Source organism: Plutella xylostella, chromosome 7 (assembly GCF_932276165.1).
Source record: "Plutella xylostella chromosome 7, ilPluXylo3.1, whole genome shotgun sequence".
Taxonomy (NCBI): domain Eukaryota; kingdom Metazoa; phylum Arthropoda; class Insecta; order Lepidoptera; family Plutellidae; genus Plutella; species Plutella xylostella.
The window spans coordinates 1,292,625-1,306,462 of NC_063987.1; the positions used below are offsets into that span (position 1 = coordinate 1,292,625).

General features: G+C 37.5%; 2 protein-coding genes, 1 long non-coding RNA gene and 1 other non-coding gene across 5 annotated transcripts; 1 reads left to right on the forward strand and 3 right to left on the reverse strand.

The window, feature by feature from the left end:
* Positions 1 to 778: 778 nt before the first annotated feature.
* LOC119690911 (transcriptional regulatory protein AlgP) lies at positions 779 to 2,861 on the reverse strand. Its single transcript, XM_038107108.2, has 2 exons — positions 2,349 to 2,861; positions 779 to 1,599 (listed from the first exon to the last, which is right to left on the reverse strand). Exons 1-2 carry the CDS (start codon positions 2,452 to 2,454, stop codon positions 893 to 895), a joined length of 813 nt encoding a protein of 270 aa, XP_037963036.1. The 5' UTR covers positions 2,455 to 2,861; the 3' UTR covers positions 779 to 892.
* A 1,196-nt stretch (positions 2,862 to 4,057) lies between these two features.
* Positions 4,058 to 5,794, reverse strand: LOC105398792. Its single transcript, XR_007266454.1, has 3 exons — positions 5,603 to 5,794; positions 5,031 to 5,391; positions 4,058 to 4,680 (listed from the first exon to the last, which is right to left on the reverse strand). It is a non-coding gene; the product is annotated as an uncharacterized LOC105398792 (transcript).
* A 1,060-nt stretch (positions 5,795 to 6,854) lies between these two features.
* LOC105398802 lies at positions 6,855 to 8,126 on the reverse strand. The gene is made up of 2 exons (XR_961233.3): positions 7,702 to 8,126; positions 6,855 to 7,278 (listed from the first exon to the last, which is right to left on the reverse strand). It is a non-coding gene; the product is annotated as an uncharacterized LOC105398802 (long non-coding RNA).
* A 553-nt stretch (positions 8,127 to 8,679) lies between these two features.
* Positions 8,680 to 13,797, forward strand: LOC105398810. Of its 2 annotated transcripts, none has more exons than XM_011571036.3 (3): positions 8,680 to 9,107; positions 9,299 to 9,502; positions 12,366 to 13,074. In XM_011571036.3, the coding sequence occupies exons 1-3, from the start codon at positions 8,856 to 8,858 to the stop codon at positions 12,882 to 12,884; spliced, it is 975 nt and encodes a 324-aa protein (XP_011569338.3). In that variant the 5' UTR covers positions 8,680 to 8,855; the 3' UTR covers positions 12,885 to 13,074. The 2 variants fall into 2 exon arrangements, with proteins under 2 accessions (XP_011569338.3, XP_011569348.1); XM_011571046.3 differs by lacking the exon at positions 12,366 to 13,074 and adding an exon at positions 13,360 to 13,797 and having other exon boundaries at positions 8,682 to 9,107.
* The last annotated feature ends 41 nt before the right edge of the window (positions 13,798 to 13,838 follow it).

The window sequence follows — 13,838 nt, forward strand, 5'->3', positions numbered from 1 at the left end:
ACAACAAATGTCAAATCGTCAATAAAGCAGAACAGCTGTTGACCGGCCGCCATGTTTTTGTACAATAGGAGGTTTACGGAAGGTGTATAGTAGGGTCCAGCCAACTTTAGCATATCAAGGTTTTACGAATCAGTTGGAGAGTTCTTTAGCGCTATTGATCGTTTATGAATAAAGTTTTTTTGACATTTGCTTATAGCAGGCCTATAGGTCTCCCGTAACTTTTTATGAATAAGACCGCTAGATTCCACATGTGTATCCTAAGTGCATTGTACTTATGCCAAAACGGCGGTATGGTTCACAACCTATCACGTGAGTACAAATGTGCTGCGAAAAGTGGGTGGCTCGCTTTGTGAGCCACCTCTGACTACCTTATTAAGGGCGCCTTCAAATTAGTCGCTAAGTGTCGCGCTGCTGTCAAAATCCATATAAATTTTGTAATTTAAAAGATGCGCGACTGCAGTGCCGCAGCAGCGCTGCAGTCGCGCGTTAATAATTTATATGGAATTTAGACAGCAGCGCGGCTGCAGCGCTGCTTCCGCGCGACACTTAGCGACTAATTTGAAGGCGCCCTACGTGGCCCGGACTTTTTTTTTTCAGTTTAATATTTTTATTTATTTTAATTATCATCATCATCGCCAGTCTGGGGGCAAAATAAACAGATATTGGCACCTACAAATACCTACCTAATTTACGTAGCAGTGTAGCTATTTTATATATTTCACCTTTTTTATTGTATTTGCAAATTAGATTGAGCTTAATAAGAAAATAAAAAAACAAATTGACACGGTGATTAGTATATTGCAAACATTTATATTTGATTAATTATAACATGGTTGGTTTTACTTTACACCATTTTTTTGTTCATCGTAATCCCTCGCACCGTATTAGTAGATTACTTCTTAGCTGGTGGTTTAGGGGGTGCCTTGTCAGCGGGTTTGTCGGCTGGTTTGTCACCCGGCTTGGCGGGAGGTTTGGCGGCGGCCGCTGTACTCGATGACTTAGCTGCAGGTTTGGCGGCGGCCCCAGCAGCGGGTTTGGCTGCAGCGCCAGCGGCCGGCTTGGCAGCGGCAGCAGCAGCTGGCTTGGTCGCAGAAGCGGCTGCGGGCTTGGCCGGGGCTTTAGCAGGAGCTGCTGGCTTAGCTGCAACTTTAGTGTCAGATCCTTTTGGAGTGGCAGCCGCTGGACTAGCTCCAGGCGTAGGTGTGGGTGTGGCAGACTTGGGCGTGGTGGGTGTGGCGGCGGCGGAGGCGGCACTCGGAGTAGCCGCGGGGGTCGGGGATTTGAGGCTGGTGGCAGACGCTCCGGGCGACGGTGTGGCTGTGGCGGGCGCAGGCGGCGCCGGCTTGGCTGGCGCTTTGGCTGCAGCTGCTGGTTTGGCAGCAGCCGGTTTAGCTGCAGCTGAAGCAGGTTTAGCTTTAGGATCGGCTGGCTTGGCAGCAGGCTTGGCTGCAGCAGGCTTGGCTGCGGCGGCGGCGGGCTTGGCTGCGGCGGGGGCGGCGGGCTTGGCGGGCGCGGCTGCAGCCTTGGCTGGGGCACCAGGTTTGGTGCCAGAGTCAGCAGGCTTGATAAGTTGAGAACCAACCCCAGTCTTCTTATCTCCTGCAAGTGAAAATTTTCGGGAAGTATTTGTATCATAATAAAAATCTTTTAGTTGTTACTGAAGTTTGCCAAGTTTGCAAAATTACTCTATAAATACAAAAGATAACATCAACCTTTTCACAAGTTTGGTTAAACTCTAACAGAAATTCACTATAAGCAACCAACAGCAGAAAACGAAAGGAAGGAATATTGATAATTTCAAAAGTTTGGTAAGTACCCTTATTACTCAGGCAAATAAGTAACAATAAAATAATAACCTACGATCATTTAAATACAATACAATACGTTTTACAACAATACAAAGCTCAGACAAGTTTTAATATATATCCTATAAAATCTGATAATTATATTTATGTAGGTATTTGTAGTTTATTATATGATATATATGATTGTTATGGGTATATAAGTATAATTTCACGTAAGTATATTGTTTAGTTTGTAGGTATTTATAGTTAATTAATAAATTCTTTAGTACACTTGACCCTATCTGAACATAAAATATTCTTCCACCTAAAGGTTGTCTTGAAAAAATCGCTTTTAGTGATAAGACCGCCTTTTTTGTACATATGTGTTTATATTTAAGCTTTGTATAATCAAGAATATTCTATCTATCTATCTACAAAGCAACCATAACTAGCTACATACTAAGTTTAAAATAAAAAGCATTTATCAAAAGCTATCTACTTAAGTGATAGCTAACATCTTAGCCAACTTCTAAGCCAACTTACAGTATTACATTACTTACTTACTGGCTTTTTCTCCAGAGAGGCACTTCAGTACTTTCTCGCAGACGATGGGTCCACACGCTACCAGAGTCACTGCTGCAAACGCCGTCAAAGCTGTCATGCAAATCATCCTTGTTATTGGTTCTTTATTCTTCTGCCTTGAAACTAATCCTCAGCTATGCAATAAGCCGAGCAAAATTAGTACCACCAAACTTATAAGAATGGAATTTGAAAGGATGACATTTTTAATTTGTTGGATGCTTGGATACTCTAAGTTATGAATGTAGAAGTTTTGTTTGCTGTGGTTTGTGATCAGAACATTTTTCCAAGATGGCTCAAGATAAGCATCGTCCGATGCTTTCATATCATAGGGGTTGTACTGGTTCGGTTCACCTGAGACTTCTTAACAATCATCTTGAAGACACATATTCATATTTTAGAGCTTAGAGAGTGTAAGTATTTATGTTTTATTTATTCGGTAAATTTTATTGTTGAATTCATTTTTCGGTGTCACCTGTCAACAAAATAGAATTTTGTCACCATGCTGTCATAAGAAAAAAGAATTCTTCTCCAAGGAGCTTGAATTATTGTGTTGTCTATGAGTTTATCTTCTGGAGACATAGACCGACTACACATCTGCAGAACTCTACTGATAAAAGGGAAGATTATATAATAATATTAAAATATAAACGTGAGGGATGTCTCACACACGGCCATCCGACCCCAAGCTAGGCAGAACCTGTGTTATGGGTGTCGGACAGCTGATATATCTACAGAGATACATAGATAAATATATATTAAATAGATAAACGACAACCAGACACAAGGCAAACACAAGTGCTCATCACACGAATGTTTGCCCTGGGCGGGATTCGAACCCGCGGCCCCAAGCTTCGGAAACAGCTTCACTACCGCCTAAGCTACGGTGCCCGCCGTCCCGTTTTCGGTTTTCATTATCGGACTCGGGGTCTCTAGAGTAAAATTATTGATTTATTTATTTATAATCATTGCTGTGATACATAGGGTACAGAAGAATTCCCACAAAACCAATATTTTTGGTTTGACTGTGGGTAAACGGTGACATTTTAATTAAGCTATTATTTAAAAATTAACAAAATAAACAATATAAAGTGTAAAGTGAGCTAAATTCTAAATAAAAATAATATTTACGCTTCGATTGATTTCATTGTACCATCTCAATTTTTGTTATTTGTGACCGAAAAGTTTGATCAAAAACTTTGTAAGTACTTTGTGCAAAGTTTCGTAAAGTTATAAACTTGAATGTTACCAGTATGAAAAATATACTACGTCCACACCTCAATCAAAGAAATGAGTTTTGTTATTATTCTAAAACCTCAAAAAAAATATTTAAGCGAGATATTTATTATTCTGAGCTTTAGACCAAAGAGTAAATAGATGTACCAAAAAGAAACGCGCGAGGTTATTATTATTTTAAGTCAATCTATAAATCGTCATCATCTAAAAAGCCTATCTGCATTCTGTATTTACAAATATCTGATGTCTGCTCCATGGGAATTGAGCCAGGGTAGTAAGCGGCTAGCAGTTAAAGATATGGTAGAAGGTGATAGGTGGGTACCTATACCTAAAAAAATAATATTTAATGTTCAGGAAAGCTATAGATCATCCAGTGGCATGCTTTGGGAGAGGCCTACGTCCAGCAGTGGACTTCTACAGGCTGATGATGATGAGGTTTATAAATAAAAATACAAAGGTAAAAGTACTTGTAGAAAATAAAATATACTATAGACAGATTAGATAAAAATACATTTTAAAATAATTTTCACAATACAATTTTCACAACACAATCATACTCTTGCAACTTTGGGTAGGTGGAAATGGCACTTCAAGCGTTTTTTCTTTATCGTCGGTGGCGCAGAGGACGAAGATGACTCAGTACCAGTCGTCGACGCTCTACTCGACATCGACTTAGTATCACCTTGTGATTTTGCAGGAGGGACAACCGGTGGACTTGCAGGAGTAGCAGTCGGTGATTTTGCAGAAGTTTTAGTTGCAAGAGAGTCACCAGATCCTTTAGGAGTGACTGCTTTTGATCCCAGTGAGGGTGATGGAGATTTTGGCGTAGTTGCACCGGGAGATTTAGCAGAAATGACTGAAGGGGTGGTTGATACTGAATAGCTTGAATAACTGGACCCAGGACTTGGCTTGGCAGGTCCTGCGGGCTTGGCGGTGGTCACTGATGATGACGATGAGCCAGCTGGCTTGAGATTGTCAATTGGCTTTGCTGTGTCTGGTGGTTTGGCGTTTGAATTGGGACTTGCGTCTGGTTTGTCGGCCATTTTACCAGTAGTTGAAGCTTCATTTAACTTCTTATCGCCTGAAAGTAAGTGTAGAATATTATTGTTATTGTATAACACAAAATTTAAGGTGAATGTTGGTAACTTGCGTAAAATGGGTTTTGAGCAATCCTAATTAATACGAATACAGTAAAAAATACAATAAGGATGATGAAATAATAGTTAAAAAGTATGAAAATTAAATGAATAAGAAAGTTGCATTTAAAAATAAATACTACAGTTTAACAAGTATTTAGGTGAGGCCTGACGATAGTGAAAAAGACACATGTGTAGTTATGGAACATGACTGTGTATAATCCTCTGGAGTGAGTCAAAATGTGCGAGGCGACGTGTCTGAGATGACGTGTAATACACAAAATTACTTTCTAACTTTTTACTATCACTTCCTCCTTTGAGACACCTCATCACTTTGTCGCAAACGATCGGTCCACATGCTATTAAAACTGTAGCAGCCACTGCCGTTAGCACTGTCATACAAATCATGTCTACTGTTTTTTCAAACGTTTCTTATAAAAAGTATTTTTCATGAAAAGACCGTTCAGTGGTTTATTTAAAATGGTATCCCACACTGGGGACACACAGGGTGGGGTGGACACGAGCACTTTTGTTTCGAGTCTTCTTTTGCACAAACTGCTATTGAAGCAAAGAGGACTATAGTCACACCCAATGTTATGATAAGTGGTTCAAAAATCATAAACTGACGAGATCCTCCAACAAATTGTAGAGTGCTCCTGTAATGAAAGAAAGAATATTGATTACCATGTGGATAACTTATTGTTATTGGTGTCAAACAAAACGATAAGACTTCGGTGTTAGGTTATCAATAATGTCAACATTGTACAAAACAAGAGCAAATAATAACAAATCTGGAAGAACAGGCTAGAGTAAAATTGTCTACAAGGTATTTACAAATCAGATCATGTCAGATAGCCAATAGCTTACCTTTGTTTATACTTTGCTCGTCCAAGCTCGGAATCATTTGTTTACTAAATCCCAAATGACAACACCGAGGCCTACACAACGGTTGCCCAGCTACACAAAAATTTAGGCCGCATATTGTTGTAAATTGGTCAATAAAATATTTTTTACATTAAAATTTAACTCTATTTCTACACAATTTGACAGTTGACAAGAATAACTTGTCATTTTATTGAAATTCTAAAAACGAAATTTCCTTTTTACTAACCATAAATGTTTTTTGAAAAAGTTCGCATGGTTCGTGCTTTATTCTGATGATATTATTATTATTTTTGACCATGGTGTGGATTTACCAATCGAAGCAGTCAACATTTCTTATTTGAAGTCTTGTTTAAATGTTCATTTAGTAACAAACATTCATTTAAAACATTTGGTTCAATAAAATCTTTTTATAAATTTTAGTCAAACGATGAATATTAACACTTAGAATAATAGTTCGTCCTTAGGCCTTAGGGCGCAGAATAATCGGCTTCGCTACTCATTTATTCTTCTTATTAGTCCATGAGCTTTTGGTAAAAATTGCTACTCAGAATAATATCGTACACGCAAGCTCATCATGTGCCATGTGCTCACTATTTTCCATAGTTATATTCTTATCAATTTTCTTAAGCTGCGTACACACCGGGCCAACGAACGCCCAACGAACGCCAACGGTTATCCCAACGATGGATATTAACATACATAATACAGGGCAGATTGCAGAAACGAAGGCCAACGAAAAACGTTCGTTGGCGTTCGTTGGCCCGGTGTGTACGCGTCTTTAAGCTATTTTTCTATTTTCGCAAAGTGACACTTTTTTCCAATTTTCCCATGATTTCTTTCCATTGTCTATGAGGGAGATTATATATTCTGTGGGCTCTGACAACTTCCTAATTAAAAGGATTTACACTTAGAAAATTGAGTTACAAATTCTTAGTGCAAATTCCATGCCTACCTGTTGTCTCCTAAGCACTCAACAAAGTTTTTATACATGCAATAATAACCATTGCCAAAAAAAATAATTTTATTATGGATCTTTTTTACCAAATACTGCAACCTATATTTTTTGTAACTTTTATAATCTTTAGTTTAAATATTTTTTCATTTTCTCATCTAATACCCTCCTATTACCTAGAGAACAAATTGTTCTTTGACAGAAAGTGATGCAACTGTACAATAGCTAAAACTTTCAATAACATCGCGCTAACACCCTAATCGATAAAATGCAAAGAGGAACTGATTGTGTAGAGGTACTTTATTCACATAAACACACAAAATTAATAATAAAAGCGTGGCATTGTCTTAGGTTTTTCAGGCTCTTGCGGCTTGTTCTCAATCATAGAGATCTTAATACATGGCCAGCAGTTATATAGCACTGTCGTCAAGAGGATACAACTGCAGCTTATAACGAGGATAACCGTTGGGCTTATAATAATTGGTATATAACAAACGATCATCTCGTATCGGTGAAACTACGATTTGCCCTTCAGACAATTCAATATCTTTTGTAGCTTCAAGTGTTTGTTGATGACGGGGAAACACGCCAGTACCGAAGCCGCAGCAATCATCGTACACATGGACATACAAATCATGTTGGTTTGGTCTGTTATTTTTTCTCTTTTTGACTACGATCGGGAAACCAGAGTCCCGAGGGTTCCGCTCTGTAAACAAACAAAAAGTTTTTAACATCGCTTTTCAGATTCGCTAGTAACTAACAACTAACAAGGGAGGAACACAACCAAGACCCACGTATACTTGAATTATTTTTGGACAACACATTATAATTACATTACCTAACACATTATTATTGGGTCTCACAATAGGTATTATTGTTACTATATTATTAATCACGACTACCTTAGATTCAAGACAATAGTTTGTTATTATCTTGGTCTACTATCAATCATCTGTCAATTAAGGGTACACCAACAATATTTTCTACTAATACAGTGATAAACCCATCAAACTAACACTAATTTCCAGCTCTGCAATAGTAAAAGTAAAGGAGATATTCAGAAAAGCTTGCAAAGAAAATAAAATTTTGTAAAGATTTCAAAAGGAACAACTTGTGCATGTTTGCTAACCTTGTATTTTGTCAGTCCAATCCTCAATCGTAATCGTAAGGACACCGAGGTAAGCCTTTATAGCTTACGAAATTTCGGTGTCAATTTTGAATAACACATAATTTCACAACTATTTTTCTTAATTCATTTTTTACATAAAATTTGGTTTTTTGTCAAAAATTAGGATCAAAGCGTGACAGTCCCTCCACTTGTCAATTTTCGAATAATTTTGTTGTTCTTTTCTTTGCTAGCAGGTCAATAATTGAAATGAGTCCGAATGCTTATTATTATTGGTTCTGGTTCCAGTTCCTCAAAATGTTCAGACCAAGAATTCATTAAGTATATGAAGGGTGGATTTATGAGTTTTATGTTTATTATGTATATTTTTCGTTTATATGACTTTAAACCAGAGTCATACAAATACATAGATACATTATTTCCTAAGGTAGTATAAGCGCCTGAGGATAGTTTAAACTGAATATAAATGTTTCTCACTGGTGATATACCTTGCTCATTGGTTATTTTATAAGTAAAGTAGATACCTATTTACTCAATAAAATTAAGACAATTAATTTTCTACTGATCTTAATAATTTTAAATCTTGTAATAATAATTCGGACAAAATATGTTAAACCTCGTTTGATGAATATAGCATAGATTAGAGATCAGCTGATTTCTGACTCTATGGTTTTAATGAAAAATCCTATCCTTATTCTCAGTTTGGTTGCTAGATTATTATTTTATGTTTTCATGTGACAATATTGAACATTTTATTCTATTACATCTACAGCCATGTTTAGTCAGGAATGTTTTCACTTTTGAGAATGTAAGATGAGCCTAGTAGGTTAATTATATTTAGTAGCTTTCAATAATGTAGTCCTAGTGATTGAAGACCGTGTGGATATTTACATAGATATAACAGACCTCAAATAAAGGTAACTTTTTCATAGCAGAGTATTTGTCATCGACAAAAAGAAGTAATCACGCTTCCAAATTTAGAACCTGTCATTATTCTTGTCAAACCATTTTGATAGACGTGTTTAGAAGCAAAAACCGAAAAGAAAATTTAATTATCCACCATTCTATACAACAACTTTATGCAACACTTTTTAGGTATTTTCAAGGCACAGCGAAACGGAGTTGAGTAAATGTTCTGTATGACAAAGTGAGGATAGATGAAAGTGTTTGTGTGTTTGTTGCTGACGGTTGTGTCAGTGTGGGGTTTCCCAGAGCTGAGAAGTGAGGGGAGTCAACCGCTGCAGCTAAGCGCTAGAACGCTGCAGACGTTGGAGCCATTGAAACAAAAGCCAGTGCAGAGAGACTGCAACAAGGGGAAGTGTGCGTCTTCAATAGCGCAGAAAGCGGCTGCTGAAGCGAAGGCAGCGCAAGCAGCACAAAACGCGGCTGGGGCACAGGCTGCTCATATGGTAAGTTTCATTCATTTACACATAAAAATAACCTAAAATTTACTGTCACAGTGGCTTATTGACATGATGTTTAGAACATAAGTTCTGTATCCCGCACTATTTAAATAATGATTGTCCATCGTGTGCTAGATTTTAAAAGGGGAAAAAAATGTGATGAATACAATGTTGATTAAAAAACTCTTTCATTTCAGGTTAAAACCCAACTAGCAGAGAAGGCATTGCAGGCTGCAAAGGCAGCAGAAGCAGCTTTGGCTGGCAAGCAGGCCGTCGTCGAGCAACTACAACAAGAAGTGAAGGAGGCAGAGGCGGTCGTTAACGAAAACTCTCAGTCGTCCCATTCTCAAGAAGCAACGATCAGCGCAGCGGTGGTCGCGGCCCAGCAGGCGACGGCACTCGTAAGTTGCTACATACGTACGTTAGATAATCCTGAACCGAAGTGTGATGCGTCCATGTATGATGCTTTCAAAACATATGATTTGCCGTGAACTGAAATTGGTCATTGATTGTTAGTGGCAGCAGTCAAAAGTTATAGATTTTTCGAATTTATTTCAATTTTATAGGATCTATGTAAAGGCTATTTTTATTCAGTAATGATGACTCGGTTACACGATAACAAAGAACCAAAACTAATGACACTAACTGTAAAATTGTTTGTTCTATCATGAAATCCTCTATTAGGTGCAGAGCTTTTAAAACTTTGTGCACATTCTAGACTTTAAATCTTGGTTTACCGCTAGGTTGATCTTCCTGAAATTTATGATAGAATCTTGATGACCATTCGTCAAAATGTAGTCCGTAGTTTGTATGTCTTCAACAATTCCTACCAGACCAAAAGTTGAAATCAAGTTTTACGAAGTTGTAACTAAAACTAATGCTCAATTGTACAGGGGGATTCGGTTGACGGTTACTGCCACATTTTTGAATGCGCCGTTGAACGTTTAAAATTTTTGGTAGTAATTGTTGAAGATGACCCTTGTGCTGAGTGAGGGTGATTCGTAAAACTTGATTTTCTCTTTCCAAAAGGTCTGAGCGGAAATCGGAGAGACGGCCAACCGGGTGAAGAAAAAAATTACGTAAATCTGGAGCAATGTTGCTATGTGTCTCTGTAGGGGCACTACTGACCATTTCTTCAGTGTTGGCCTGCATACCAATCATGTACAATAATTGGAGTTGTTTATGTAAACATAAAGGAAAGTAGTATAGTATGGTGGATGTAGTGTAAAATTTAAATTTTTGTAACGTCTTTTTAATAAATCTCAGTTTAGAAATAATTGTCTTTTCCGTGAAAGGTGCAAACACTGTAATTATAATTTTTATTATGATTTGAATTTGACCTTTGGCCCTTTTTATAATGATCAGTGTAAAGTTGAAAGGGAAATATTGATACGTTTTATGCGAAGTGAGTATATAATGAGTATGTATAAACGCGTTGAAAGAGTTATGCAACTGCAAATAAATTTATGATTGATGTACCTAAGATAGCTTTTAGCGTAGAAATGTAAATAATGATATCGAAAATTATAGCTTACCCACACTCATCTTCATGAAGCAAAATTACGTTGTCTTTATTTTTGTATAATTGTGACGTCAACATTAAAATTTAGCTAAATATTTGTTCTTTACAAATATAATGTAGGTACTCTAATATTGTATTGTAATACTGTTATATCTTTATATGATATATTTCTAAGAGTGCTGTAAATTTTGATGTTTTTTTAAATAAATAACATAAAGTACACTTATTTGTTTTAATCAAATTTTGTTATATGGAGTGAGATTAATGTTGACGTCACAATCATATTTTTAAACTTTAGTGAAACCGCTTGAATTTGTAAGAATCTAAAAATATTAGCAAAGTAAGTGTTGGTCAACATTGCTCTTGCTTTTTCATAATACATATGTACAATATTTAGTCTCATCAGGAGTGATATACATAATAACTTAAAGAAGTTTGTAATATTTACGTAAAAGATCATCAGGGTCAAAAGATCTTCAGTCTTCCTTTCTGCATTCTTTTCAGATTTCAAAGTTTTCCTAATCCACACCACTAATTGCAATGTAAAAACATTTTTGGCGTCGTGGATATTTGATGTTACTGAATTTAGGTTTCCGTAGTATAACACCAACTTGGTACACATAGACCTTATCATAACATTAGGATATGCATCCTAACTAATATTATAAATGCGAAAGTAACTGTGTCTGTCTGTCTGCTACTCTTTCACGCAAAAAACTACTGAACGGATTTGAATGAAATTTGGTATACATACGGTCTAGACCCTGGAAAAGAACATAGGCTACTTATTATCCCGGAATTCCCACGGGAAAACGCGCGGGGACAGCTAGTTAAGTATAAATAACAAAGATTACCGATGAGGGTGCTAAAATTGGAAGTTAGACTACAGATAAAATGGACGTATGTACAAAAACGAAGACCCACAATTAGTAAGTAACCCCTCTGAACTGACTTGATGATGGTAGTGGCTTGATACAGGGGTACGAGAGGGTTGTACTTGTTATATTCCTAGGGAAAGGTACGATGATAGTATGGAGGTGGTAATAAACAGTCATATAGTTTATAATGTAGAGCCCAAAATAAATGCTGAGATCGGCAAAACCTACAAACAATCAAAATTTTAACATTTTCCTTTTCTTTAGGAAGTATCTTACAACAACCTATGGAAAATGAGAAAAATATTGTACAAATTCAAAAGCTCCTAATATTTTGCAGAGCGAGTTCTTAAATCGGATGCTTCGCTGCACTGAATGCTTGGAGAAGCGTGTTGACAAACTTATGATGAAAATCCTGGAGATTGCTAACGGATGTGAATGCCAAGAAGATTATGCCAGGTCCCGACTGGCGTACATGCAACATCGACTGCAGGAGGCGGCTGCGGACTGCGCTGGAACTAAGTTGAACGCACTACTAGCATGCGATTCAGTCAAGGCAGCATGCTCAAACGCCAAAAAGACTTGAAATCGTAGCTGCCGTTTTATATCTACGTTCATTTAATGATGTTTTAATATAATTATTAAGTGCTAAGAATTACATGCTTAATTTGTTAACAAAGCTTGTGAATATAGAACTGAATAACTTTCAATTTTGTATTACTTCATAAAATAGAGATCCTAAGGTTAGTGAGGAACTTAAGGCAAGCACTTCCCAACTAAGTATTCTCATTAGGAAATTAACTGCTCAAGCTGATGATGGCTTTAAACGTATCAACCACGTAACTTACAATCTCAAAACACTTTCAGCGCAAGATTACCTGTCAAGCTACCCAGTTCGCAATTCGCCTAGAGAAGCAGACTCACTGCTTACTCGGCAAGATCAGACAGGGACAGAAGAACGGGCACACACAAGACGCTAGAGCGAGACTGGCGCAGTTGCAGCACAAGCTGCGGTGCGCATGCGCAGACTACATGGCGACCAAGCAGGCGGCGCATGCAGCATGCGAAGCTGCAAGGGCCGCATGTAGCAACGCCAGGAGAAAGAAATCACTCAAAAGACGATCGGCAGACTTACGTAAAAAGAAAATGCAGAAGAAAAGGATGAGCCTGATTTCAGAGAGAAATGTCAGGAAAAGAGATTCTCTTCAAAGAAGAAAAAAAAAGCATCAGAAAATAGTGAATTTAATTTCTGGCAATGGCAGGAAAAATAAATCTCTCAGAAGACGGCGGCGGTCGGTAGACTTAAACAAAAAGGAAGTAAAGGAGGAAATTATGAATCTAATTTTAAGGAATTATCATCTAAGACAACGCAGAAAGAGGATTTAGTGACTTCGTGTTCCGTCTAGATGTAAGCAGCTGTAGTGAATTGGGTTCCGGTGTTTTGAAACAAGATTATATAAGAAATTTGTGATTAATTATACTATAGTTTGTGATATACCTAGTGAAAGTTACTAAGCGTTTTTGATAGGTCATTATTTGTAAGCATCTGATAATATAGTTTTATTTTAATAACAAAGATATATTTTATTTGTTTGTCTTCAGTTAGATAATATTAATTTTAGCCATAGGTCTGTAGGGCATCTATTACAAAACTGCATTCTACCTTATCAACTGATTTTTCGTCATCATCGGAGGGTGACGCTTATATTATTGTTTATAAACCTATAGTAGTAGGTAAGTAATGATAATAGAAAACAGGATGGACCACAGCCAAGTAAAATAAAAAAACTAAAACCATTATCCGATATCTATTCCGGTAACCATAGTGATGATGATGATTAAGATGATAAACAACTTACAGCGCAAGATAACGTGCCAAGCAGCCCAGTTGGCCGCGCAGCTGGAAAAACAGACGCGATGCCTACTGGAGAAGATGAAGAACTGCCGGAAGACTGCCTACTCTCAGGAGTCTCGCTCAAGGCTGACCAAGCTGCAGCACAAGTTGGCATGCGCATGCGCTGAGTTTGAGGCGACGCGGCTGGCGGCGCGCTACGCATGCGAGGCCGCAAGGGGCGCCTGCACTAACGCAAAGAAGAAACGATCCATACTTCTACATCCTTTGATAGAGGGAGCTAATGTCACGACTTGTGAGAGGTGATTTGAGCAGTGCGGAAGAAGTTACTGTGGTTTTTTTTTGTGGAACATTTACCTTAGCTTTGTTAAATAAGTGTTGTTTGGATGGTATAGTTATTTAAGTTTATTTACATAGATTTTCACGTTAATACAGTTTTAATTTAGATTAGTCTGTTTTATTAGTCCATGCGATCATCAGGTTCAATT

Excerpts from the sequence above, each read along its gene's own strand:
- LOC105398810 (XM_011571036.3), top strand. The coding sequence starts at position 8,856 with ATGAAAGTGTTTGTGTGTTTGTTGCTGACGGTTGTGTCAGTGTGGGGT. Across the intron at positions 9,108-9,298 it reads GGGCACAGGCTGCTCATATG|GTTAAAACCCAACTAGCAGA; the intron begins GTAAGTTTCATT and ends CTTTCATTTCAG. Across the intron at positions 9,503-12,365 it reads CCCAGCAGGCGACGGCACTC|CGCAAGATTACCTGTCAAGC; the intron begins GTAAGTTGCTAC and ends AAACACTTTCAG.
- LOC119690911 (XM_038107108.2), bottom strand. The coding sequence starts at position 2,454 with ATGATTTGCATGACAGCTTTGACGGCGTTTGCAGCAGTGACTCTGGTA. Across the intron at positions 1,600-2,348 it reads CCTCTCTGGAGAAAAAGCCA|GAGATAAGAAGACTGGGGTT; the intron begins GTAAGTAAGTAA and ends TTTCACTTGCAG.